The sequence below is a fragment of the Cucurbita pepo genome, chromosome 9, assembly GCF_057944985.1.
Source record: "Cucurbita pepo subsp. pepo isolate OVF chromosome 9, ASM5794498v1, whole genome shotgun sequence".
Classification (NCBI taxonomy): domain Eukaryota; kingdom Viridiplantae; phylum Streptophyta; class Magnoliopsida; order Cucurbitales; family Cucurbitaceae; genus Cucurbita; species Cucurbita pepo.
This window is the reverse complement of record NC_141806.1, coordinates 3,344,166-3,371,332: the sequence shown is the minus strand read 5'-3', so window position 1 is coordinate 3,371,332 and position 27,167 is coordinate 3,344,166. Positions and strand designations below refer to the sequence as shown.

Below are 27,167 nucleotides of genomic sequence, written 5' to 3'. Positions count from 1 at the left end.
CTCAGGAATTTTTTAAAATAATATTATTTAATAATAATCGATGAAATGTTGATAAATATTATGAAATACTATTAAATTTTTTAAGTATATATTTTAAATAAATATTAACTATATATATAAATAAAAAATAAAAAAATCTTTAAGTTATCCGTGGTTTGTTTTAAAAATACTCTTGAACTTTTTAAAATAACATTATTTAATAATAATTTATGAAATATTAATAAATATTATGTGTTTAAAAAATACTATTAAAGTTTTTAAATATATATTTTAAATAAATATTAACTATTTCCATCTAAAAAAATTTATTTATTTATTTATTTTTATAGATAAAGTTAAAAAAAGTGAAAGGTAGAGCAAGGCGTATGAACAAAGCCAAAATAGTATGGTTGGAAATTGATTTAAATAGCTTAGACTACGCGGCTTCCTCTCCCTTTCTCGATTTCCCCGTCCCCTCCCTCTGCTTTATCCCATCTTCAAATAAATCCGCCATTAATTCTCTCTGCTCCGACCTCCATATCTCTGGAACAATGCAAGAACTCCAACAACAAACCCTAACAGACCGAATCCAAGACAACGAACTCGACGATTTCTCTTTTCTTTCTTTGAATCCAGATCGCTCTCCGATCAGCGCCGAAGACGCCTTCCTTAATGGCCAGATTCGCTCTGTTTTCCCCCTGGCGATTGAGGCGAAGACGAAGGAACCGCAGGCCGTACGTCCGCCGTTGAAGAACCTTTTCATGGAGGAATTGATTTCTCCGACTGAGAATCGGAGTAATGTTTCGCCGGATGAGTGGTCGGCTTCGGCGGCGCCGACGACGCTGGGGAAGAAGAGCCACTCGACGGGATTCTCGAAGCTGTGGAGGTTTGGAGAGAAGATTCGGCGGAGTAGCAGCGATGGGAAGGAGGCGTTTGTGTTTCTGAGAAGCGATTCTTCGGGGAGCGGCGGAGAGAAGGCGGCGGAGAATCGGAAGGGAGGGAAGCGGACGAAAGGGGAAACGGCGTCGTGTTATCACGAGCGGTTGTACACGAGAAATAGAGCGGAGAAAGAAATTAATAAACGGAAATCGTTTCTGCCGTATAGAAGCAATCTCATGGGGTTTTTTGCCGGTCCAAACGCCGGTTCGAATAGAAATTTTTAGGCATTTGTTTATTTATTTATTCTTTTTATTTTAAAATATTTACACTTCTTTATTCTTAATTAATTTTATTAGTGAATTATTATTTTGGATCATGTAAAGTTTTTTTTTTTTTTTTTTTTTTAATTCAGAAATGTACAATGTTGTTCGATTTATGATGTTTTATCGAACGTAAATACATTTGAAGATTACGATAAACATTATTAAACTGGTTGAAATATAGGAATCCGCTCGGGTTTTCTCAAATCGGCCTTCCAACTTATTGATCTTATTGGTTATGTCCTTTGGGTGTCATAGTGTTTGCATAGCTGATAACTCGTGAGGGCTAGAAAGATTTTAGTGCACGAGTCAGAGGACGTAAAGGACATAACCAATAAGATCCAACTTCTCGAAGTATCTCGTGTCAAGCTAGTGTTTATTGTTGCACCGAGTCAGGGCCTTTCTCGTTGGGCGAGGGTCTTATCGAAAAAATTTCCATTTATCTCAGTTTTAGGCATCAGCTCGTGAAGACTAGAAAGATTTTGGTTTGTCAATCTTGTTAGATTGGCTCGTTTTGTTGATCGTGGGAGGATTTGAGTCTAACCATTTGTACTTCTCAATAAGATAGTCGCTCCAGATGTCGTGTAGCAGCTTCCGACTTCGCCCGCGAATCCTAACGGTTCATGAGGTCGTCCAAACCCTATCTAACCACATCCATCCTTTTCCCTTTCTCTATCCCCAACTTGTCTTGTCTCCCTTTCATTTTTGCTCCATTATTATGTGTTCAAAGCTAGCTGAGAAGAATTCCCTTAGGAGGAAGGCACTGCCATGGCTCCCACTCTTAAGAATTGTATGCCGAACGTTTTGGTACGAACGTTCAAACTTTTCTTCAAACGGTTATAGCATTCAAAGAGTTCGATTCTGTTGATCTTTAAACCATCTTTCGATCTCGGTAATATTTTTAGTCTTTGAAAAGAGAGTTTTCTGACTGAATTCTCTATATTTTATGTGTGTTTCACTTAAGTGCTAGAGTGCTCGTTCTTGTAAAAAAATAAGTACGTGGGACGAGAGATTCAAACTAGAGGTATACACGAGTTGGGTTGGGCTGGTTGAGTTGGTGACCCGAACAACTCAAATAGAATTCTCGATCTACCTTTTTATTTTCAGGTTGTGTTGAGTTGGGTTATCGAGTTATTTTTTTTAATTATTTAAAAAAAAATCAACTTATCAATAAGTATCAAACATTTACAAGTTATCACGCATCACTAACATCGGTTACAAACGTTAAATATTCTTAATCTTTATAATAATCTTAAAAATATTGTAGGATTAGACTACGACTGTAATCTTATTTTCGGGTTGGTCTAGCTAGTCCGACCAAAATAACCCACAAATTGACCCGAATCTTCACCTTTCCAAAAATTTATCCCAACCCAAATTAAAAAAAAATTACCCGACTCAATTTTTATGGTTTGGGTTAGGTAATTCAAGTTGATCGGGTCATATGAACACCCTTATTTCAAACTTTATGAGTTTGACATCTTGGTCATGATACACGTCCGTAACCAGTCGAGTTATGCATAATATTTTTGAAAATTGAATCGTTAGTCTTAGAGATCAACGAGCTTCACATTTACGTAATTTTCCTAATATATTGAATTTAATTAGTTTTAAGTATCTATCGTCTTGAATTTGTGAATTTTTTTAAAAATATTATGATCGTCGAAGGTCGAAAAATAATTCTAAATGGTCCCCACGTAAATCGAATTAGTAGAACACATTTTTAGTATTATAGACGATTGATAGAAATCTCTCCCGATAAAGCATGCATGAAAGAACTCAATTAAGATTAAGACTTTACTGTTAATGCCGTTTACGTGTTGACCCGAGACAATACGCTTGTGAATAAGCAAAAAATTTTAAAATAATTACAAAAACAAAACTAAAGAAACGACCCGATCCAACCTAACCTGATAATAGAGAGTCGGGTTGGGTTCAGTAGGGTTGTGAGTTATTCCTTCGAGTAGCTAATCTGACCAACTCGAGATTTTAGATTGGTCCAAAAAATTTCAAATTTAATTGACAATAAAAATATTAAAATAAATTTGATATTGTCAAACCTACCCATTAGTTTTCTTAATTTCTAAAAGTTTCCAATTCCATGACCCAAAAGTAAGTTTGCTAAATTCAAAAAATGGCCCTATTGTTTGACAAATTCATAAATTCACCTACTCCATTTTAATTAATTAACAAAATTACTGTTCTTCTCACGTGGTTTTAAAATTTCTAAACATAAATTTTATATATTTGTTTAATACCTCAAATATACGTAAAGTTAAAGATGTCTCGAATATGTCAAAAGATCGATCTGATCCGACCTTAAAAGGTAAAAATCGCTTCGTTCAAATCTAAATCTAACGACTCGAAAACATTGTTTAGATCTGCATCGAAGTATATATTGGATCAAAGTTTGACTCGATATTGATTTTAATTATTTAATTAATTTATTTTAAAAATTTTATTTCGTTTGTTATTTTTACTTGATATATAATTTTTTAAATTTTTTTTTATTAATTTTGAACATTTTAAAAATTTTACATTACGAGACATTTAAATTATACAAATATATTTCAAAAAATATTAACATAATATCGATGAACTATATGAAATTTAATGAATATGGCCGGAGATAAGTTGGGTGAGGTAAAATCTAATTTTGGACCGAGCTTAGATCGAGTCTGGACCAAACTTTGGTAAAATTTCATCTCCTTTTCCCACGTTTCTTGTACCAAACACCGTCGTCTAATTACCAGATATCTTATTCTCAGACCTAAACACAATTATCTAATTTCTAGATATCTGATTTTCTACATTCTTGTTGCACCAAACACAAACACAGTTATGTAATTATCACTATCCTATATTATCTGCAGGTTCAAACACAGTTATTTAATTACCATATATCATATTTCCATGTTCTTGTATCAAACACAGTTATCTAATTACCAGATATCTTATTCTCATGTTTTTGCACCAAATACTGTTATCTAATTACCAGATATCCTAGTCTCTAACCCTAAATATAGTTATCTAATTAGTAGATATCTTATTCTCTGATCCAAACACAGTTTATCTAATTACCAGATATCATATTAATTATCAGTTATCATATGCTCTGACCCAAATACAGTTATCCAATTACCAGATTTCTCTAACCATAAATACAGTTATCTAATGAGTAGATATCCTATTCTCTGACCCAAACACAGTTTATCTAATTACCAGATACAGTTATTTAAGGAGTAGATATCTTATTCTCTAACTCAAACAATGCTCTCTGACCCATGTACAGTTATCTAATTATCAGATATCATATTCTCTAACCCAAATACAGTTATAATTACTAGATATCTTATTCTCATGTTTTTTCACCAAACACAGTTATCTAATTATCATATATTCTCTTCTCTAATCCTAAATACAGTTATTTAATGAGTAGATATCCTATTCTCTGACCCAAACACAGTTTATCTAATTACTAGATATCATACCCACTGACCCATATACAGTTATCTAATTACCAGATATCATATTTTCTGACCCAAACACAGTTTATCTAATTACCAGACCCATATACAGTTATCTAATGACTAGATATCATATTTTCTAACCCAAACACAGTTTATCTAATTACCAGACCCATATACAGTTATCTAATTATCAGATATCATATTCTCTGACTCAAATACAGTTATCTAATTACCAGATATCATATTCTCTAACCCTTATACAGTTATCTAATTACCAGATATCATATTCTATGACTCAAATACTATTTAATTATCAGATATCCTATTCCCGTTAAGTAATTAATTAATTTTTATTTATAATTCTGTTACTATATATATTGGACTGCATTGAACAACATGGCATATAGTTTTTCCTTCCAACAACGTTAAAAATTCTGATTTATACACACAATTTCAAAGGTCTGTTCATCAAATTCATCATTTTTCTCATTATATTTTTTGTTTTCAAAAGAATTATCTAAAAATTATCATCTGAAATCCACCGACGTCGTTTTGAAATCCTTTGTTGGGACTGATTTGGAATTTTAACAGGAAGACATGGCGGAAGCGTCGTACGAGGAAGCCATTGCTGGTCTCAAAAAGCTTCTAAGGTATCCAATCCCTGAGCCACCGCTAATCCCGGCGGCGCCGACAACGTAAGCCCGACCCGGTTATCATCCATCTGACATGATGTGTGTTATCTGCAGTGAGAAAGCTGAATTTCAGGAATCCGCCGCCGCAAAGATCCGGCAAATCACCGCCGAGCTGGCTGCCACCACTGCCGGTTCAACTCACTTCGATCCGGTCGATAGGATCCGAACCGGGTTCACCCATTTCAAGAAATCTAAATTCGAGTACCTATTTTTCACGTTTTTTTTTATATATATATTTATATCTAAATTTTTCGAACACCAATAATATTTATTAAATAATAAATTCAATCAATATATATTTTAAGTTAATTTTTATAAAAAAAATATATTTAAAATTTTTCGAATTTTAAATTTTAAGAGTAATTAGAGAATAAATAATTGAAAACTCAATTCATACAATTTTTCATTTATTTAAAATTATTTTAAATAAATAAATTAACAATTTAACTCGAATTGAATCTATTAAATTAAAATTTTATAAACTAATTCGATCCATAATTATTATATTTTAAATAAATAAGTCGATAACTCAAATTAAAATAAAAATATATAAATTACTTTTAATCTATAATTTTTATTATTTGAACTTATTTCAACTGGGTTAATAATTTAAATGAGATTATTTCACTTATTATAATTTATTTTAAATAATAGTTAATTAATAATTAATAATGAATAATAATTTTTGAAGTTAGTAATTTATTATTATTTTATTTTTTATTCCCCAGGACGGATCCTGAATTGTATGGTCAATTAGCGAAGGGCCAAAGCCCGAAGGTAAGAAATTCGCAATTTCAAAAAATTAATGTGGGGGAAATGTAATTTCAAGTTTCTTGAAGGACTAGAATGATAAGGGCATCACTGCAATTAAAAGCAGCCACTAAAAAACGCCCACGTGTAATTTGGCAGTTTCTGGTATTTGCGTGCTCGGATTCCCGAGTTTGCCCCTCACATATACTGAATTTTCAACCTGGGGAAGCCTTTGTGGTCCGTAACATCGCCAACATGGTCCCACCATTTGACAAGGTTAGTTTTGGAAAATTTGTGATTAAAATTTAAATTTTTTTTAATTAAAAAATATATATAGTATTTTTAAAAAATATATTCTTGAATTTTAATTTTAAAAGTTTACTCGTATTTCTATATATTTTTATTTTTTAAAAAAAAATTAAAAGTAATATTGAAACTATTTTTATTAATTTAGTTTTAAATTATTTTATTGTTCATATTGTTTGTAGACCAAATATTCAGGAGTGGGGGCAGCCATTGAATATGCGGTATTGCATTTAAAAGTAGGTAATTATATATATATATATATAATCTCCTATTTTCTTGGTTTGTGTTAAATAAAATTATAATTATATTATAATTATTTTAGGTGGAGAATATTGTGGTAATTTCACATAGTTGCTGTGGTGGAATTAAAGGCCTCATGTCTATCCCAGAGGATGGAACCAATTCCAGGCAATTTTTTTTTAATTTTATTTATTTATTTATTATGTTGTTCATATTTAATGCTTATATATATATATAATTTTTTAATTTTTTTTTATTTATTTATTATGTTGTTCATATTTAATGATTGCTATATAATAAAACCGACACTTAATTTTAATAATATTTTAAATTTTGATACTAAATTGTTATTATTCTAAAAATTGAATATATATATATATGCATGCTATAGTTCAACTTAAAATACAATTTATTCGAATCTCTCGAAGATATATGTCTTGTAGCTTATAATAGCCTAAGCTCACAGCTAGCAGGTATTATCTTTTTTGAGCTTTCTCTTAAGGTTTTTAACCCGTCTGCTATGGAGCGGTCTCCACACCCTTATAAAGAGTGTTTCGTTCTCTTTTCCGATGTGGGATCTCACATAGCTTAACCTCTTAGTCAAAGATATAGGTAAAAACTCAAGCCCACCGTTAGTAGATATTGCCCGCTTTAGCCCATTATGTATCATCATCAATCTCACAGTTTTCTACCTCCTTAAAGGTCAAACGTCCTCGCTAGCACACCGCTCGGTTTCAAGCTCTACTTTCATTTGAAACATTCCAAACCAACTACTAGCAGATATTGTCCATTTTAGCCCATTACGTATCACTATCAACCTCACGGTTTTGAAACGCGTCTTCTAGGGAGAGGTTTTCACACCCTTGTGAAAAAATGTTTTATTCTCCTCTCCAACCGACGTGGGATCTAACAATATATGTCTTATATCATAACCTAGAATATAATTTTTCCGAACTCAGACCTCTTAGTCAAAGATATCTTTATACCTTAACCTCGAACGTTTTAGTCAAAGATAAACCGTTGCTTGAATTTACAGTGATTTCATTGAAAATTGGGTGAAAATATGCACACCAGCCAAAACGAAGACGCAATCAAATTGTAAAGATCTGAGTTTCGAGGAAAAATGCACGAACTGCGAGAAGGTAAACAAACAAACCCATTGATTTACACATAAAAACCATATGAATTTCACGGTTTATTTAATTCATATTGCAGGAGGCTGTGAACGTTTCCCTTGGAAACTTGTTATCATATCCTTTTGTACGAGAAAGTGTTGCCAACAACGAACTGTTCATACGGGGTGCACACTATGACTTTGTCTCGGGAGCTTTTGAGCTATGGAATCTTGACTTCAATCTCACACCTTCTCTAGCTGTATGAACAAACCACCATATCATACGGCGGTGGCGGTTCTCGAACTCGACTGACGGGTTATATTCGAGTTTCTATGAATGCTCTTGTAATACTATAAAGAATAAGTACAATGAATGGCTTGGTTCATTCTGTTTAAGGTGAGTATGATATGACGTTTATGATATCAATCTATGCTGAGATGCTTCCTATAGTTACGGATGAAAAGTTTTCTTACCTATTATTACTTATGGGATTGAATAAATAAGTAGTTTTCTAATCGAACGAGTAACTAATAGTCCTGTTAAAAGGTTCGAGTGGCTCGAAAAGTCTCTATGACCTGTGTGGCTCAACCGGTTTCGACTCGTTGTCTACTCCCTCAACCTTTGCAAACCCACATACACGTTGAGGAAAAGAGAATCCCAATCGATCCGAGAACGTTTAGATCTGTCCCAAACATCATCGACGTATCACGATTTCGTTCGAGAGATTGTCGGTTAGTACAAGAGACAATGGTAAACCCTAAGTAGATAGGTGTTCCTCGTTCAATTCTCGTTTAAATTTTTAAAATTTTCAATAATACTCTTACACTTACAAAAAAAAAATATCTAAAAATACCGTATTAAAATTTTTTAAAAAAATTAAAAAAAATATTCCTAAATTTTTAAATGTAACGTTTAAAAATTGAGATAATTTATGAAATGTCGATAAATTATTTTTATTTATATATTGACGGAAAATTTTTTAAAAAAATTGTAATAAAGTTAAAAGGGTATTAATATTATTTTTAAAATTTCATAAATATTTTTTTTAAGTAAGAAAAAATATATATTTTTAATATTTTTAAGGGTATTAGGGAATTTTTATTAAAAAAAAAATAAAATGTCGTATGAGTTTAATAATATTTTATAAGAAGATAATACAATGATAAAAATAATTTTTAAAATTTTAAATTTCATATAGTTTATGTAAGAAAAAAAAAAAAAAATCTCTTTCCTTTACCTTAATAGATATTAAATCGAGTGCCGGAAGATTTGAGTTGCAAGATTATTGTGGATTAAGCTCAAATCTAATTTGCCATTTTGTTTGGGGTTAATTTCGATTCGGCTGCTTGATTTGATATGATCCGATCTTGCAAACCCTAGCATGAGGTAATTGAATATCTTCGTGTTCATTCTCCCTCTCTTTTTCTGATTCATCGTTTGTTTAATCTGTTTTTCGGTTAAGTTTCGGCCATTGAATCTCTTCCTTAGCTTCAGAAGCGGGGGGAAGAGGTTTTATTTGGTTGGGAAGAATTGTGGAACCGTGTGTAATTGGATCTTGACGGAAGAGTAGTCTAGATTTTTGTTGATTCAGTTCCAGGAAGATTCGGTCTGAGCTGTGGAAGGGTGTAAATCAGGGGGTTTTCTGTGTTTCTCTGTTCTCTCTAGCTTTGGGGAATTGTACTTATGGATCTTCTCCAGTCGTACACAGATCAAAACGACGATGATGGAAGCCCTAAACAGCTTACATCTTCACCGGAAGCCTCTCCGCCGCGGCTCCTCCCCTCCAAAACCTCGGCGCCCAAGGTTGATGATACAATGTTGGCTCTTACGGTGGCCAACGCCAACAGGACATTATCTAAGCCGATAGACCCAACTCAACATCTAGTTGCCTTCAACCCTACCTACGACCAGCTCTGGGCGCCCATTCTCGGGCCATCTCATCCCTATGCCAAGGATGGCATTGCACAGGGCATGAGAAACCATAAGCTTGGCTTTGTTGAGGATGCGTCCATTGAGCCATTTGTATTTGATGAGCAGTACAACACTTTCCACAAATATGGATATGCTGCTGACCCTTCAGCTTCTGCTGGAAACAATTTCATTGGGGATATGGAGGCTTTGCAGAAGAATGATGCCATATCCGTGTATAACATTCCTCAGCATGAGCAAAAGAAGCGAAAGATTGAGAAGAAGAAAGAAATGAGTGAGAGTGAGGATGTGGAAATGGAGTTGAACCCGGCTGAAGTTGATAACCCGGCGAGTGATGTGTGGTTGATGAAGAATAGGAAGAGCCCTTGGTCTGGAAAGAAGGAAGGTCTGCAAACTGAGCTAACTGAGGAGCAGAAGAAATACGCAGAAGAGTATGCAAAGAAGAAAGGTGAAGAGAAAGGTGGTGAGAAGGGAGAAGTTACAGCAGATAAGAGTACTTTTCATGGTAAAGAGGAGAGGGACTATCAGGGTAGATCTTGGATTGCACCACCGAAGGACGCCAAGGCCACGAATGATCATTGTTATATACCAAAAAGATTGGTGCATACATGGAGTGGGCACACAAAGGGTGTATCTGCTATTAGATTCTTCCCTAAACATGGTCATTTGATTCTTTCAGCAGGTATGGATACCAAGGTGAAAATATGGGATGTGTTCAATTCTGGGAAATGTATGAGAACCTACATGGGTCACTCTCAGGCGGTTCGGGATATTTCGTTTTGTAACGATGGGTCCAAGTTCTTGACTGCTGGGTATGATAAAAAGATTAAGTATTGGGATACAGAAACAGGGCAAGTGATATCAACCTTCTCCACCGGGAAAATTCCTTATGTAGTTAAGCTCAATCCTGATGATGATAAGCAGAATATTTTGCTGGCAGGGATGAGTGATAAGAAGATCGTTCAGTGGGATATGAACACAGGGCAGATTACTCAAGAGTACGATCAACATTTAGGAGCAGTGAATACCATTACATTTGTAGACAATAATAGGAGGTTTGTCACGTCAAGTGACGACAAGTCGCTCCGTGTTTGGGAATATGGGATTCCTGTTGTTATTAAGTATATTAGTGAGCCTCATATGCATTCCATGCCCTCCATATCGGTACACCCCAATACGAATTGGCTTGCAGCACAGAGTTTAGACAATCAAATTCTTATCTATAGCACTAGGGAGAGATTTCAGCTAAACAAGAAGAAGAGGTTTGCTGGCCACATTGTGGCAGGATACGCTTGTCAGGTCAATTTTTCACCAGATGGACGCTTTGTTATGTCTGGTGATGGTGAGGGTAAATGCTGGTTTTGGGACTGGAAAACCTGCAAGGTATTCAGAACTCTCAAGTGTCACGAAGGAGTATGCATTGGCTGTGAGTGGCATCCATTAGAACAGAGTAAAGTAGCAACGTGTGGCTGGGATGGACTGATAAAGTATTGGTAAGTAAATCCCTTTATTCTTATAAATGTTTAATGGAGGTTATGCTAATTCATCTTTCTTTGATCCTTCACTATGTCATATTTCTTTTCAATGGCTCTGCAGTATGATGGTCAAATGTTCATTAAATTTCGATTTCTCTGCTGCCTTAGGTGTTTTTTTTTATTGAGATCTTCCTATTGGCCTAGCTTTTTAGTATTTGAATGCAACTTTATTACCCGATGGCCTCGTTATCCACACCTCTGGTAGGATGAATGGAGGACCGACCCGGGTTTTCACGAGGCACCAAAACAACTGGCTTCAATATTTGAAGTCATTTTCTGTTGTTTTGGGAACTAGCTTTAGTTGTCAAAGGACTTGATAGGAACTAAACTTTGGAGTTTGGGTATTATTTTCTGCTAGTGAATCCATTGTTTCACAGTTATTGTGGAATATCCATATTTTGGTAAAGATTTTCATGCCTTCCGTAATTGTCACGGCTAGGACCAAATGGTTTTTGCCTGTGGTAGCAACTGAAGTTTTGATTTGATAGAAAAGCCTAAGTAGTTTTGACCAAATCTTTTTGTTTTAAGGCTTAACTGATTTGTATTGGTTATTCTACACCTCCTGCCTTTGTCATGTGATTCTTAGATTTTGTTATGCTGCTAAATTTTTAGATTCCTCGATGATAAAATTTGTTCTACCATTCATATTCTTGAACTTGTAACGTACGGTAAGTATGGATCGTTCTGAATGGTTTTCTTCCTCAAGTGAAGTAGCCATTAGTCATTAGTCATTCCTGTTCTTCTGCTACAATAAAATTTGTTCTACCATTCACCTTATCCGACTCTAGCTTTCAGCGAGTATGAATCATTCTGGATGATTTTCTTATTCATGAAAAAAAGGTAGCCGGTTTGCAACGGTTCAAGCCCACCACCAGTAGATGTTGTCCTCTTTGAGTTTTCCCTTTCGGGCTTCCCTTCAAAGTTTTTAAGATGCATATGCTAGGGAGAGATTTCTACACCCTTATAAAGGGTGTTCCTTTCTCCTCCCCAACCGACGTGGGATCTCATGGCTATTACTATTTTTCGAGCTTCCCTTCAAGGTTTTTAAAACGCGTATGCTAGGAGGAGGTTTCCACACCCTTATAAATGGTGTTTGTTTTATTCTCCTCCCCAACAGACTGGGATCTTATGGCTATCACTATTTTTCAAGCTTCCCTTCAAGGTTTTTAAAATGCGTATGCTAGGAGGAGGTTTTCACACTCTTATAAAGGGTGTTTGTTTCATTCTCCTCCCCAACCAATTGGGATCTCATGGCTATTACTATTTTTCGAGCTTCCCTTCAAGGTTTTTAAAACGCGTATGCTAGGAAGAGGTTTCCACACCCTTATATAGTGTTTCGTTCTCCTCCCCAACCGACGTGGGATCTCATGGTTATTACCATTTTTCGAGCTTCCCTTCAAGGTTTTTAAAACGCGTATGCTAGGAAGAGGTTTTCACACCCTTATAAAGTGTGCTCCGTTCTCCGTTCTCCTCCCAACCAATGTGGGATCTCGTGGCCATTACTATTTTTCATATACTTGTCATATCAGCTTGTAATTCATCTTTCTTTTACTGTTTGATTGACACATGATTGAATGAGACATTGGGAAAGAGTTCATCATTGGGAATAGTTGTGGAATGATCTCTGCTCCGCTCTTGCTATTTTTTGTTCCTATAGAAGATTAATATCCATATTTGTGGAATGCAGGGACTAGATTAGAGCTCTTGACATATTAGCGCTGTGATTGACTGAGAAAGTTATGCGCCTGAGACGTTTGGCCTCTGAAGTGTACACTTTACCTTGAATTTTGTGTTGCATCATCTTAGTTTTAGTTATCATCCCAAGTTCATTGTACTCTTAGTTTCTTACATTTTTGTATACTGAATTAATACAAAATTACTTCTTTCACTCTTATGGTGCAGTAGTACACTTTATGTTGCCTGCTTTTGCGTAGAACTGAACAATTCACTTGTATACTTACATACAGGCACACTAAGGTCATTAAGTTATTGATTGCGGGACAAATGAGTTTTTAGTCCCTAAGAAGTTGATGTCTATTACTACTTGGTACTTGATGTTTCAGAAGAGATGCTCTAGATTTGCAAAAAGACTTTTAAAATAGACCTCGAGTTAACCTTAGCCTAATAGAGCGGTTATCTATGAACGTGGGTTGGTGACACGTTATTTTGTTTTAATTACATGGAAATTAAGTTAAAATTGAAACTTTCGGTAAAATTTTATAGTCTCAAATGTTAGAAAAAAAAAAAAAGAAATACGTTGGGATTGTTTCTTAATAACTATTCGATTTAAATAAAAAAAAACTTCGCTCTATAACAATCAATAACTATTCGATGTAAATAAAAAAAAAAATTGCTCTATAATAATCATCGGATATAAAAGACTGAAATAAATTTACAAATTCTCTCGTAGTTTCAATGGACAGCATTATCTCGTTCAATGTTCAATGTCTTTCTGTAGATTCAATGAATTATCTCGTTTAATGTCTTTCTGTAGATTTAATGGACAATATTATCTCGTTCAATGTCTTTCGGTAGATTCAATGGATACAAATTCTCTCGTAAATTTACAAATTCTTTCGTAGATTCAACGGACAGCATTATCTCGTTCAATGTCTTTCTGTAGATTCAATGGATACAAATTCTCTCGTAAATTTACAAATTCTTTCGTAGATTTAATGGACAGCATCATCTCGTTCAGAGACTCCATTTTTTCCATGTTTGAATTAAAATTGAGATACTTCTCCTCTAAATTAGATAGATTCATATCGAAAAAAGTTTACAATAAATTCCTTCCAAATTGATTATTTGTCCCTCAGAAACGTTCCAAAAATATATGTGATCGAGTAAATAGCTCGACAACGGATCAAATTGAAAATGGAAAGATTTGTACAACCTTTCGTCACTTAAGGAAAAATTGTTCGTCACTGGCATGGGAGAACCCTGAGAAAAAGGAAGTGAGCTGACCTACTAGCAAAATAGAGGAATCACTTCATAAATTTCCATCATTTTCACTTTAGTTTTTACTCAAAAATAAAATAAAAAATGTCAACTTATTCGACATGTAATAAAACAAATCGACCTGTCACCAATCCGCAACAACAAACAACAATTTAGTCATTACTCCGTTCCGTTCTATTAAGTCAAGTCATCGACTAGTTAGAACTATGCTACGAACTTTAAAGACTTTAAATTTGATTCGATAAGGTGTCTATAGATGTTAATAAAGTATTTTCAGAATAATATCGTTAAGAATCATAGATTACAGGTTTGATTTTTGTATGCATCAAGCAAGGAGGAGGGTAGGAGCCGTCACTCACAATAGAAACACAACGATCCTATGAACAAATTTACTCCCCAAGTCCACTCCACAAAATGGTCTAAAGCCAAAGGTTTAGGTATATGTTCACTGGGAATTCCAGCCAAGTGATAGCCTTTCCTAGCTCGTCTAACTCGATTTCTTAGTGTTGTGATGCGACCCTAACAACCCACGACATAATTTCAACCTATTGCAAACACTTATTGAGGATTTAAATTTCTGAGTTTTTTCGAATATCATACCTAAGATCAGTTGGCTGCTAGACGAGAACGGTAAGATGGCTTTAGCTTCACTAGCCAAGCGCGATCGACGATAGCACAGCCCGAGTGAATCCCAAGTGAACTACTACTTGTAACAATGTGCACCATTTTGCGTAAAACGACCTGCTAATTCATTGTTTTGGAGCATGATCTGAGGAGGAGCTATCAACAGAACCTGCAAGGCATTGCCTTTTCAAAATTTGGAACTCTATTTTGAGCAGACATTTTATCCTCGTCCTCAAGCTGGAAGCTTCCTGGGGTTTGAACCACCTCTTGCCAAACTGAGATTTCATGAGCAAAACACCACATCGTGTCATGTAACGTCAATCGTGCATTCGAGGAGCATGGTTCGGATTATAAAAGTCAGTTCATAAGCATAAATACCATATCCAAGTCCTTCCTTTTTAGCCTATCAGGAGCCTCTTCAATGAAGCGCTCAATGAAGTATAGAACAAAGAGACCACAGTCATAGTCGTTCTTTTGCTGCGGAACCTGGTGACGGGATCCAAGATACAAAAGAATGATTTAAAATTATTGAGTTCATGAAGGAAAACATAACTAATAAGAGCATGGAGACTACCTGGATTATTTTCTCTTCAATTCTCCGAGAGATATTTTTCCATATTCTATATGGCATTGGAAGATCTAAACAAGCAACTTCTCGATCCAAGTAGCACCATTCCTCTTTTATAAAGCTACAGATCACAATTTATTCAATTAGATCTTAATCATTTTTAAGAACATTTTAACATTATATCTAAAAGAAGGTCCAGAAAACAAATCAGACAATAATATAAATTTCACCAACGTGGGTGGTGATCAAAAAATTTCCAGAAATGGTTAGGGGCTTACATACCTTTTAATGTTATCAAAAACGGATCGGCTAGAGTGAAGTCCCAGGGAATCCAAATGAAGTATAATGGGTCCGGATTCATCTTCCTTCTGTGGAAAACATATAATCACCAAACTCCAGTGGAGACTGACACATCACAAACCAAAAGATCAAATCAAAATTCTGGGCACCATACAGGATTCTTTTTAAAACCGACCAGCCCAACACTGACACGTAGGACATAATATCCTAGATGATCAAGGCAGCTGATTTGAAGCTCGCCCTTTGGCCATGGGACCAGCCCAACGTGGCCAGTAACAGGAATAATTGAAAAGTTACAGACAATGTCTACAGGAAATAAATAGCACAATCGTTGATCAATGTGATGAGATTCAACACATTCACGGGGAACGAGAATAGCTAAATAAATAATAGCATGCACTGATAGCGCCATTAACTCAGAGAGAAGTTATTGCACATCTAGATATAAAAGAGTTGATTATAGAAACTTACTCCTCATGGATTGGAATCAGTACATATGCCTTTTGAAATATATTAACGCCCTTCCACCACCTTCTGAACTTGACGAAAAAATTCTCTCTATCCTTCCCCTAAACATGTCAAAATATTCAAAATCAAGAATAACTGCATTAACCATGAAAAGATAAGGACGACTTATGAAGGAAGATGAGGCATGATATTGCTCCCAAACAAAAATCCTAAGGTGCTATTTTGGGTGTGGGTTTGACATCTTTGTTATATGTTTCAGCTTTTCTTCATATGATATAACATCATATATGTTACAGGTCATGTAACCGTAACATTTTGCATCACATGCCATCACATGCCGATGTGCGTTTCCATATCTACTAAATAAAGTGTATAAAAGCAATAAAAATAGGTCATTGATTAAAACCATACACCTAGGTGTGTCAGCCAGATGCATGCCTCATGTCTGACAAGGTAGTCTAGCTTGGGTGTGAGCCTCCTTAGTGCATCACAATAAAGTTCACATATTTCTTTACACACTAATATTTTGCCCCTCATTCTCTAAATGCAAGTATAATTTTTACCTCCTTTTCTTATAAATGACTTATATAAGACGCAATAATTTTCTATATTTATACTCCTAAAGGTACTATTTTCTACGGATGTGTTATTTGATCCTTAAATTGTGCATCCAGGCAGGCTCTGGCCTCACCTTGGGGGTATGTTAACAGAAACTGTGGCACCATAGTATTATAGATTCCTCTCGAGAAAAAATGAAACAATCACTAAGAAGTTAAGGAATTGAAACACCCTTGATAATAGTGTGTAGGAATTAGGACTACCTTGTTTGATACAGCCTCCTTTAGCTTTTCGTAAAAATAGGTATTGAAAAAGTGATAATTGCATATCACCTTCTTTGTTGAAAATGCTTGCTGCTGTAAATACCTACATAAGGAGGGAAGTCGCACATAGAACACAAACTGCATCAATACCAAAAATTTCAACTAAAAGAAAAAAAGAAAAAAAAAATGTAACAGTAAAGACAAACAGACTATAGCAATGATATCCAGCATATATAGCATGTGCGGCCCTTAAGGAGGAGTGTCTCTCAGTTAAGGCTGAGTTTGTGGAGGTGGTTAGAAGGGAAACGGTGAGCTGGAGGCAGAAAGCTAAAGTGAGATGGGCCAAGGATGAGGATGGTAATGCTGCCTACTTTCATAGAGTCGCTAATGGGAGAACAAAAAAGAAATTTTATTGGTTTTCTGGAAAACAATGCGGGTGCACTTCTGCAGAGGACAAAGAGATTGAGGAGACCCAATTTTTTTATTCTTTGCTTTATGGCTGGTGGATTGGTCCTAAGCCGTTCTTGGAGGGGTTGGATTGGTATCCCATATCTCTCTCGGACAGGTCAGAGTTGGAAGCCCGGTTCACCCTAAAAGGAATCAGAAAAGTGGTTCACCTTTTACAGAAACAAAGCTCCAGGTCCTATTAGTTTTTCTACGGCATTTTTCCAGGATGGTTCAGATCATATAAAGGGTGACCTGTGGAAATTTTTTTGTGATCTTTTTACAGGGTCGTCTTGGGGAGTTCTATAACGAAACCTTTGGGGATAGAGCAAATAAGGTGGAGGATTTAAGACATACTAGCCTTATAGTGTTTACAAAATAATTACTTTTAAATGTTTGTTATCAGGTTACTCAAGGTCCTCCCCTCGACAACGGCAGAGATGCATGGGGTGTTTATCACAGAGATACAAATCTTCGATCAAGCTCTTATTGCCAACAAAGCTATAGAAGATTATAGAATTTGCAATCAAGAGGTTGTCATGTTTAAGATTGATTTTTGAGAAAGTGTATGATCATGTAGACAGGATTTTATTAGATAGAGTTCTTGCAAAGGGTTTGGGCTCAAGTGGAGATTGTGATTTGGAGATGTGTGAGATCGGTCAGGTATTCTATCCTCGTCAACAGAAGGCCTAAGGGTAGATTCATGCTTTGAGAGGCCTTAGACAGGGTCCTCTCTTTTCCTTCCTCTTCTTATTGGCTGTGGACATTTTCAGTAGAAGGGTATCGAGAGGGGTTGAGTGTACTAGGTTTTAAGGTTGGGAGCGATGATTTCTCTCTTTCTCATTAGTTTTTTGATGATACAATACTCTTTTGTTTTTGCAATGAAGAATCTTTCATAAATCTGAACAAATTTTGGCTTCCTTTGAAGCTATGTTAGGGCTGATATCAATAGAATCAAATGTCAACTCTGGGGTCTAAACTGCGATGAAGTTAAGTTAAGTTGGCTGGGTTGTTTCCTTTTGTCTTAATTAAGTTTGACTTTGGGTCATTGTTCTGGAAACAATTTATTTTGGGATCCGATGGTGAGCAAGATTTGCAACGATCTCTTTTGTGGAAGAAGAGTTATTTTTGAAAGGGGGTAGACTTACTCTTATTCAAGTTGTGTACAGTGGTTTCTCGAGCTATGTCCCTTTTTAGGGTTCTGGTGACTATGAGTAAGTCTATTGAAAAGCTCATGAGAGTTTTTCCTTAAGAAGGGTTTGAAGAAGGAAAAGTGTCATACTTTGTAAAATGGGTGGTAGTAACTAAACCTAGGTCCCCAACAGAGCGTTTTTGGCTAAATGGCTATGATTTTTCCATCTCAAGTCTAATTCCCTTTGCAAAAGATCATTGTGAGTAAATATGGGTCATTCCTTTCGATTGGACTAGGAAAGGGGTTCAAGGCACTTCTAGACGTTGAATAGGTGGGTCTAATACCTTCTTGACACTATCAAACCTAAAATCCACTCTCAATCGCTTTTTTTTAGTGGGAATGAAGGAAGGAAAAAAGTCCCCAATTTTCTTTTAAATCACCGTTGACAAACATTACATATTGAAAAGGTGCATCCCAAACTTGAAATTCAAAATAAAACAAGATAAAAGAAAACCAGAAAAAGAAAGGTAAGTCAAGTTATGCCTCGAGAGGAGGGAAAACCCCTTCTAAACATAGAAAACAGCTAAAGTTCCAGCGAAACAACAAGAACTTATTTCAAAGTATAAGAAAAAGAAAAGTAAACCCCATGAGTTTTTGTGATATCAAAGTTCATTGAGGACAAGAAAAAAATGTGGAGTTCAATTTGTCACACGTCAAGTTAATCACTTCCACAAGTCCAAATAGAGCTCTACTAACCGAATATAAAAGTTCATGATCGTGGATGTCAAATAACCCTCTGGATCAAGACAATTTATGTCCTCAAAACAAATTTCAACGGATTCTGGATCATCCCTGCAAATAGTCAATAGAATATATGATAAAAGACCTCTTGCATAGAATCACAAACTCAAAGAAAAGACACTTAAAACATTAATAATATGGATAAGTGTTGTATACCGCGATGGGTAGTAGATCTTGGCCTCTTTCATGCTGAAAATCCAGAAAATGAAAATCAAAGCTAGAATCATAAAATTGTCCAAGCAGATCTGCATGTCAATGGCCTAAAGAACAAGCACGTTAAGTTTACCGTTTGTCATCATGCTCTGGTATTTTCATTGCCAAAGCTTCCTCCTCGTCTACAACTACAATGGTCTGCCCCTGTAGAGAGAAATCACATCAACTGGATGAAGTATCATAAAGAACATCCAACATAAGGGCAACACAAATGCCATCTTGAAATGATTTTTCAGTTTCTACTTAGAAAAAAGACCTTCTAAGAGAGCCATTTTCCATAAAACATAGAGATAAAAACCACCCACAACACTCTATACCAAACTACTAGGTTGAATGATAAGAATATTATAACAACAGGGTTCATCTTTCCTTATGCATCAAAGCCACAAGGATGAAAGAAAATAAACCCAACAAATGGTAGCATTCAAAATGTACCTTTCTGGGCATTGAATTATCTGAATCCTGAACTTGAGAAGCATCCTTCCTGCAAAGAAAGGGCCAAAATAATGTGAGCACATGAACCAAGGAAAGGCTAGTGCAATCTGAAAAACTGAGAGAAGTTCAAACTGTTACTGATTATTTAGGTCAACTGTGACATCACGGACTTTTAAGAATGACAATAGATGGGCTAACATTTTACATTTTCTAGTTCAACTGGATACTTAATTTTATTCATTTTATTTTTTGGCCTTCCCTTTTAAGAGAAATGCTAAAATGATGTGGCTCGGCTCAATGGTGTAAGGGCTTCTTTGTAGGAAATTTGGTTGGAGAGAAAAAACTATAAAGAAAAAATCAGGGTGTGAAAAAGACTGGATAATGGGATTTGGATGGTCTAAATAGTTGATTCAAGTTAGTTGCATGCAAGAGGTCACTTTAACTCATCTAAATGCATGGATAGAGTACTGAAACATACAACGAATGTAACTAATATTCATGTCCAACCATCTCTAATGCTATAGTAGTAGATTCTTGTATTGCATAAAGTTCTATATTTTACTAGGACAAAAATGTAAACTGCCCTCTCAAACCAGCTTCCAGTTCTACATCTGCTCAGCATTAAGATTCCAGTGGGGAAAACCCAAAAAAGTAGTCAAAGAAGGATGGTTAAAGTACTTACTTCCGTAAACAGCCAGGCAGCCTTTCACTAACGTGAGAATCTAAATCATCGGGAATTTTACAATTTTGAGCGGTAACTGAAGAAACTTTTTCGTGTACATCAGTAGAAAGATTAATGGCACATTTGAATGGCTGCTGTCTTGCTGATGCTTGACCCTTGTGTTTTACTTTTGGAGATAATCTACCATTACATCTTTGTCTCTGATTATCACAATGTCCCAAAATTGATAGATCTTGACTGAAGGCACTACTATTGCATTCTGTCTGCTCAAAAAAGTTAAAATGCACAAAAAAATTACATCAAGGACTGAAGTAAATAGAAAAGTAACAGGTATTTATTTTATGTAGAAGACTGAAGGAAATTGAAAAGTTACAGATATTTATATGGCACAGCAAGTACTTTTTCTTCCAACTTCTGGTAAAAACAAGAAGTGAATGTGGACAATGAATCAGCTGAAGATGAAGCAGTCTTTTCACTAGCTACATAAGACGAACCTACAAAAAGATGTAAGCCCTTGGGCATGATTAATTGACAAATTTTGAATTATGATCCTGTTTCTTTGTAGTGGATCATATAACCTAACTGTAACCTTTTACATTTTGGATTTTTTTATAAGAAACTTCTGTGATGATAAAACAATTAGAAAATTCGAGAAAATGTCTCTTATGACTTATCATTCTCGTCAATCAGACCAAAGATCAGAATTTAATATTTATGCACACAATCTACCACCACAATTAATGTTTTAAAAAAACAAGGCATGAAACTTTTTATTATGAAAATGAAAGAAGACTAACGCTTGAAAATACAAAATATATATGGAAAAAATAAAACAGAACAGCTTATAGAGAAAGATTAAAAAAAAAACATCCCAAAGTAAATAGATATCTAATAAAGAAAAATTAACAAAATACATGGAAAGAACACACCAAGAAGAGGCTTTGAACCGAGCTGAATCAAGCTGATGAACATGAGGAAGATCTTTATTCTCAATAACCATTGAATTTCTCACCATCCCAAGCTCCGAAAGACGAGCTTTTATTGTATTAATCCATAGAAGACATGACCTAGCCGGCAATGACATACCAAGAAGTAGCTGCTCCAAATTATCCATTAAAAGACTACAAAAAAGCCTCAAGTAACCTTGAAAACTTCGAACAATTTGAAAAATTCAGCTAATACCAATCAAAAAGACAGACGGTTGAGAAAATCTCCATTCTCAAAACAAAGTGAGCACACCAATGGCATCAGAACAAAATGAGGCAAATTCTGCTGTAAGACTCTGAAGTGTTGAGATTGCCATCGAAGGATGTTAATCTTCTTAGCATTTCTAAATTTCCAAATAACCATGAAGATGTCCTTTTCAAACGGAGAAGAGGAACATAACTTTCTTACCAAAGATTTACCAAAAACAAACTCGATGGCTCCAAAGACCAAATTCTAGAATCAGCTGAAGAATAACCTTCTCAGAGGAAAGAATACCCAAAAGAGAATTAAAATCCTAAATATCTTCTTTTCAAACTCCTGGAAACCAGGCTCCAAGGAGAAACATTCATATCCCACAAATCAGCCACAGCTGCATTAGGTGATGAGAAGATGAGGAAAAGCCGTGGATAAATGTCCTTCAAAGGGGTATCACAAGCCCAAATATTATCCAGAAAAGAGACCGAATTACTCAAACCTAATTAGCCTGCTTCCAAATCTATGAGATACTGATCCACGGGCTTCTTAGGCTCATAACATATCTATCAGCAATGTGCCTTCCAAAAAGTGAATGCCAATGTATGTTCTCAATCACCTTCCTCCAGAAAGCATGTGTTTCCATCATAAATCTCCACCCCCATTTAGCTAAAAGAGCTTCATATTGATGCTTCAAGACTCAAATACATAGCCCTACATCCATCTGTTCTTAGATGCTGACCTCCACCTAACCAAATGTGTGGGCTTTCCTCCTTCATTGCCTTACCAAAAGAAATTTCTCAATATTCTTTCAAGGATAAAGCTTACTTGAGAAGGCAGTAGGAATAAAAAGAAAATACAATGGAATACTTGAAAGCATGGAATTACAAAGAGCAAGTTCGCCCACCTTGAGAGAGATTAAAACATTTCCAACGGTCCAACTTCTTCAATAACTTATCCAACAACGGTTGCCAGAAAACTACTCCTTTTTAGGTAACCACCAAGAGCTAATTAAAAGGAAGATATTCCACTTTGCACCTCAAACGCGAAGCCACATGAGAAGCTTGGAATCCTCCATATTCACCCCACAAATTGCTGACTTGTCCCAATTAATCTTCAAACCAGAACTCCACACGAACAAAGCAATAGTGTGAATCAGAATATCAAGCATCTCACCATCAAATTTACAAAATAGCAATGCACCACCAGCAAATTAAAGTAAAGAGACATGAATGTTATATACTAGAGAGAAAACTATATTGAGCATCACATAAATGAAAACATTCTACATCACAATTCGAACATTCAACCATTCCAGATCCATCAAAGTGTTATTCAGGATATGATTTGGAGTTTTAAAAGCAAGTATACAAAGCAAAAAGAATAAATCAAAAGAGAACTACAATGCCAGATTCAGAACCTTACCAACTGTACTTGAGGTAGTTGGCTGTGAGCAATTTTCGCATGCAGCAGCTTCCTGATAAATAATAAAAACAGAAGAATCTTAAATGAGGACCATGTTAGTGAGTAAAACCTCATATGAAATAATATGCTTCCTCACCAAGAACTTGGCCTTAGTCTTTTGAGATAAAAAAACTGAACTTTCATCGAGGAAAAATCAAAGAATAGAAGGCAATACAAAAAAATCAAGCCCACAAAAGGAACTCAGGTAAAGCAAAGGGTTCCAATCAAGTAAAATAAGACCTACCAGATCATTACGAAGGCCTTCATCATCAAAACCCAAAGAGGAACATAGAACGTGATAAGGGAAAAAATATCACAATGAGGGAACTTTTGTTCCTTCAAAAGATTCTATTATTACTCTCACACCATAAATCCCACCAAAGTGCACAAAGCTCTGCAGTCCATAAGAAACGCCCCTTCTAGCGAAAAGGAGGATGGAGAACTCCTCGATGTGTCTGACAAACTAAATATTGAACACAACGAAAAAGGAGATCCAAACAACTTGAGCAATATCACAGCTCCATAGCAAATGATCAAGATCTTCTTCCGCCTTCTAACAAAGTATGCAACAAAAAGACCTATCCACTGAAACAAAAATCTTCGAGTCTATCTAAGGTGTTAGCCCTTCCATGGATAACCAGCCAAACAAAGAATCGAACCTTCTTAGGAACTTTCACCTTCCAAATACTCTAGCCGGAAGGGATCTGCCAAAAACTGAAATAAAAAAAAAACAAACTATAAGAGAAACCCCAGAGGAGTTTAGACTCCAAAAGCGAACGTCCCTTCTATCTATTTTGTAAAGATAAATGGCCAAAAGCCACCTCTTTTGATAATTCCTTCCTTGTTATGAAAATGATCAAACTTAAATTCAATACCAAATCTCAAAGTTGGAATTTAGAATTGAGATGCAAAACTCAAGGGTCTACACGGATCTCAATGACTTGGAATTTGAGGAGTGGTTCAAATGAATTTCAAGGTGGATATGCTCCTTGCTAATGTTGCAGACATGAGGTCGTGAACTAGTGGCCAAAAGTGGGACTTCTGCACAAATGACCCTTTGGATCATTTGGTCATCTAACTCCTCCTAACTTGAAGAGGTAGATAATGTGATGGAACTGAGGAAACAATATAGAGTACTCTCCCTGGATACTATGTGCTGGGGTAGGAAAGATTTGAAGACTTTTTGACCCTTTAGACAATCATTTTATGTTCCTGAGCAGTAATATGAGCTTCCAGATAAATGCCTTTGTGGGTTCTTGAAAGTAAAGGTTACATCGTGGTGGCTCAAGGCAGGTGGTGCAATCTTGCGGAAGAACAAGGTCAGAGAGGAACAAGACTTCTCAAATTTTTAGAACGCTAATGGACTAGAAGTTGGGCTATGATACATTTTTTATGAAGCTTCTTCAGTCGAGTTCTTGCTCAAAAGATACCTCATCAGTTTCCCTCTTATATCTCTTCCAATTGGTGAGCTTTTCGTAACTCGTCAGAAGTTGTTGGGAGGCTTCCCCTCCTTTGATTATATCATGCGATTTAAATAATTAATTGTCGTTCCTTATAAAAAGGATAACTAAATAAATCGAGTTTAACTGATATGTAGCATCGAAGTATGTTGAATGAAAATCTCGATGATCGAACTCCAAACAAAGTTCAAACGATTCATTAAAAAGAAGAAGAACAATAAAAATAATTGATAAGAGATTCTGAATCAAAACATGACAGGAAAACCTTTTCAACTCGACGGAGCTTTCTGGATTCCCTCTCTTCCATGGAAAGGTCCAGATTGCGAAGATACTTATGCCCGTTATCTGGCAAATAGCGAGCCTTAGTCTCGTAGAATTGCTTCATTCGGCGAATCTTTTCATCCAATTCCGCATCATTAAGCTTCTGGCATTCATCCCTTAACAAATGTTGGCGATCGGAGTCCATTTCAAAGTGCTTCGAGATCGTAATTGAGGGCTGAACGATTATTTCCAGTGGAGGCTCCGTTTCCTTGCCGCCGAACAGCTTGTCCCAGTCAATATTCAGAGGCTTGTTCTTCGTCGTTTCATCCTGCTCCATCATCGCCATGAATAGGCATCTGGTGCAGCAGAGAATTCAGCTATGGCTTCGATTCTCCTTGTCTCTCAGTCTCAGTTTACCCTCGTTCAGAGCCGAACAAATTTTCTTTGACCTTTTGGTCTTTTTTTTCTCTTTTTTCATTCCAATTTTCTTTCTCCATGCATTTAGTATGACCATGGATTTTTTTTTTTTTTAAAGCAAAAAAAAAAAAAAAAAAAAAAAAAAAATTCTATTTTTTCCTTCAATATTGAACGGTGGTTTATTAAAATTAGGGCTAATAAAAATTTTATTTTTGTTTCGAGAAAAAGAGAGTTCGAACAAATATATATATATAAAAAGTATGTTGCAGACGTTGTTGTACGTTGTGGGTGTCATCCTAATGTAAGGTCGTGATCGTGTGCCTGAATGGAGAAAGTTAGGTCATATTTTAGGGGATTTAGGGGTCGTCGAGGTGGGTAAATCGAGTGATGATCGAGTGCCCGAACGGAGAAAGTTAGGCCATATTTCAAGGGATTTAGGGGTCGTGGAGGTGGGTAAATCGAGTGATGATCGTGTGGTCGAACGGAGAAAGTTAGGCCATATTTCAGGGGATTTAGGGGTCGTGGAGGTGGGTAAATCGAGTGATGATCGTGTGCTCGAACAGAGAAAGTTAGGCCATATTTTAGGGAATTTAGGGGTCGTGGAGGTGGTTAACTTGATTGATGATCGTGTGTCTGAACGGAAAAAGTTAGGTCATATTTTCAGGGGATTTAGGGGTCGTGGAGGTGGTTAAATCGAGTGATGATCGAGTGCCCGAGCGGAGAAAGTTAGGCCATATTTCAGGAGATTTAGGGGTCGTGGAGGTGGTTAAATCGAGTGATGATCGTGTGCCCGAATGGAGAAAGTTAGGTCATATTTTCAGGGGATTTAGGGGTCGTGGAGGTGGTTAAATCGAGTGATGATTGAGTGCCCGAGCGGAGAAAGTTAGGCCATATTTCAGGAGATTTAGGGGTCGTGGAGGTGGTTAAATCGAGTGATGATCGTGTGCCCGAATGGAGAAAGTTAGGTCATATTTTCAGGGGATTTAGGGGTCGTGGAGGTGGTTAAATCGAGTGATGATCGAGTGCCCGAGCGGAGAAAGTTAGGCCATATTTCAGGAGATTTAGGGGTCGTGGAGGTGGTTAAATCGAGTGATGATCGTGTGCCCGAATGGAGAAAGTTAGGTCATATTTTCAGGGGATTTAGGGGTCGTGGAGGTGGTTAAATCGAGTGATGATCGAGTGCCCGAGCGGAGAAAGTTAGGCCATATTTCAGGAGATTTAGGGGTCGTGGAGGTGGTTAAATCGAGTGATGATCGTGTGCCCGAATGGAGAAAGTTAGGTCATATTTTCAGGGGATTTAGGGGTCGTGGAGGTGGTTAAATCGAGTGATGATCGAGTGCCCGAGCGGAGAAAGTTAGGCCATATTTCAGGAGATTTAGGGGTCGTGGAGGTGGTTAAATCGAGTGATGATCGTGTGCCCGAATGGAGAAAGTTAGGTCATATTTTCAGGGGATTTAGGGGTCGTGGAGGTGGTTAAATCGAGTGATGATTGAGTGCCCGAGCGGAGAAAGTTAGGCCATATTTCAGGAGATTTAGGGGTCGTGGAGGTGGTTAAATCGAGTGATGATCGTGTGCCCGAATGGAGAAAGTTAGGTCATATTTTCAGGGGATTTAGGGGTCGTGGAGGTGGTTAAATCGAGTGATGATCGAGTGCCCGAGCGGAGAAAGTTAGGCCATATTTCAGGAGATTTAGGGGTCGTGGAGGTGGTTAAATCGAGTGATGAT

General features: G+C 36.2%; 4 protein-coding genes across 5 annotated transcripts; 3 read left to right on the top strand and 1 right to left on the bottom strand.

Moving 5' to 3' along the window:
* The first annotated feature begins 415 nt into the window (after positions 1-415).
* Positions 416-1,234, top strand: LOC111802044 (uncharacterized). The gene has a single exon (XM_023686301.2). The coding sequence runs from the start codon at positions 531-533 to the stop codon at positions 1,140-1,142; it is 612 nt and encodes a 203-aa protein (XP_023542069.2). The 5' UTR covers positions 416-530; the 3' UTR covers positions 1,143-1,234.
* A 3,967-nt stretch (positions 1,235-5,201) lies between these two features.
* On the top strand, positions 5,202-8,177 carry LOC111802409 (carbonic anhydrase 2). Its single transcript, XM_023686760.2, has 8 exons — positions 5,202-5,298; positions 5,395-5,541; positions 6,069-6,117; positions 6,250-6,366; positions 6,579-6,632; positions 6,719-6,804; positions 7,673-7,778; positions 7,852-8,177. The coding sequence occupies exons 1-8, from the start codon at positions 5,246-5,248 to the stop codon at positions 8,014-8,016; spliced, it is 777 nt and encodes a 258-aa protein (XP_023542528.2). The 5' UTR covers positions 5,202-5,245; the 3' UTR covers positions 8,017-8,177.
* A 796-nt stretch (positions 8,178-8,973) lies between these two features.
* Positions 8,974-13,103, top strand: LOC111801889 (uncharacterized). Its single transcript, XM_023686104.2, has 2 exons — positions 8,974-11,173; positions 12,903-13,103. Exons 1-2 carry the CDS (start codon positions 9,435-9,437, stop codon positions 12,907-12,909), a joined length of 1,746 nt encoding a protein of 581 aa, XP_023541872.1. The 5' UTR covers positions 8,974-9,434; the 3' UTR covers positions 12,910-13,103.
* Positions 13,104-14,428: 1,325 nt separating this feature from the next.
* On the bottom strand, positions 14,429-25,520 carry LOC111801913 (ubiquitin-like-specific protease 1D). 2 transcript variants are annotated; one of them, XR_002816202.2, is made up of 15 exons: positions 25,030-25,520; positions 23,266-23,317; positions 21,061-21,155; positions 20,662-20,924; positions 19,980-20,028; positions 19,618-19,688; positions 19,488-19,520; positions 19,287-19,382; positions 16,955-17,057; positions 16,137-16,234; positions 15,648-15,770; positions 15,372-15,486; positions 15,176-15,283; positions 14,774-15,072; positions 14,429-14,692 (listed from the first exon to the last, which is right to left on the bottom strand). XR_002816202.2 is itself a non-coding variant. In XM_023686142.2 (14 exons), exons 1-14 carry the CDS (start codon positions 25,369-25,371, stop codon positions 14,923-14,925), a joined length of 1,698 nt encoding a protein of 565 aa, XP_023541910.2. In that variant the 5' UTR covers positions 25,372-25,520; the 3' UTR covers positions 14,429-14,922. The 2 variants fall into 2 exon arrangements, 1 of the variants encoding a protein (XP_023541910.2); XM_023686142.2 differs by having other exon boundaries at positions 14,429-15,072.
* Positions 25,521-27,167: the final 1,647 nt, after the last annotated feature.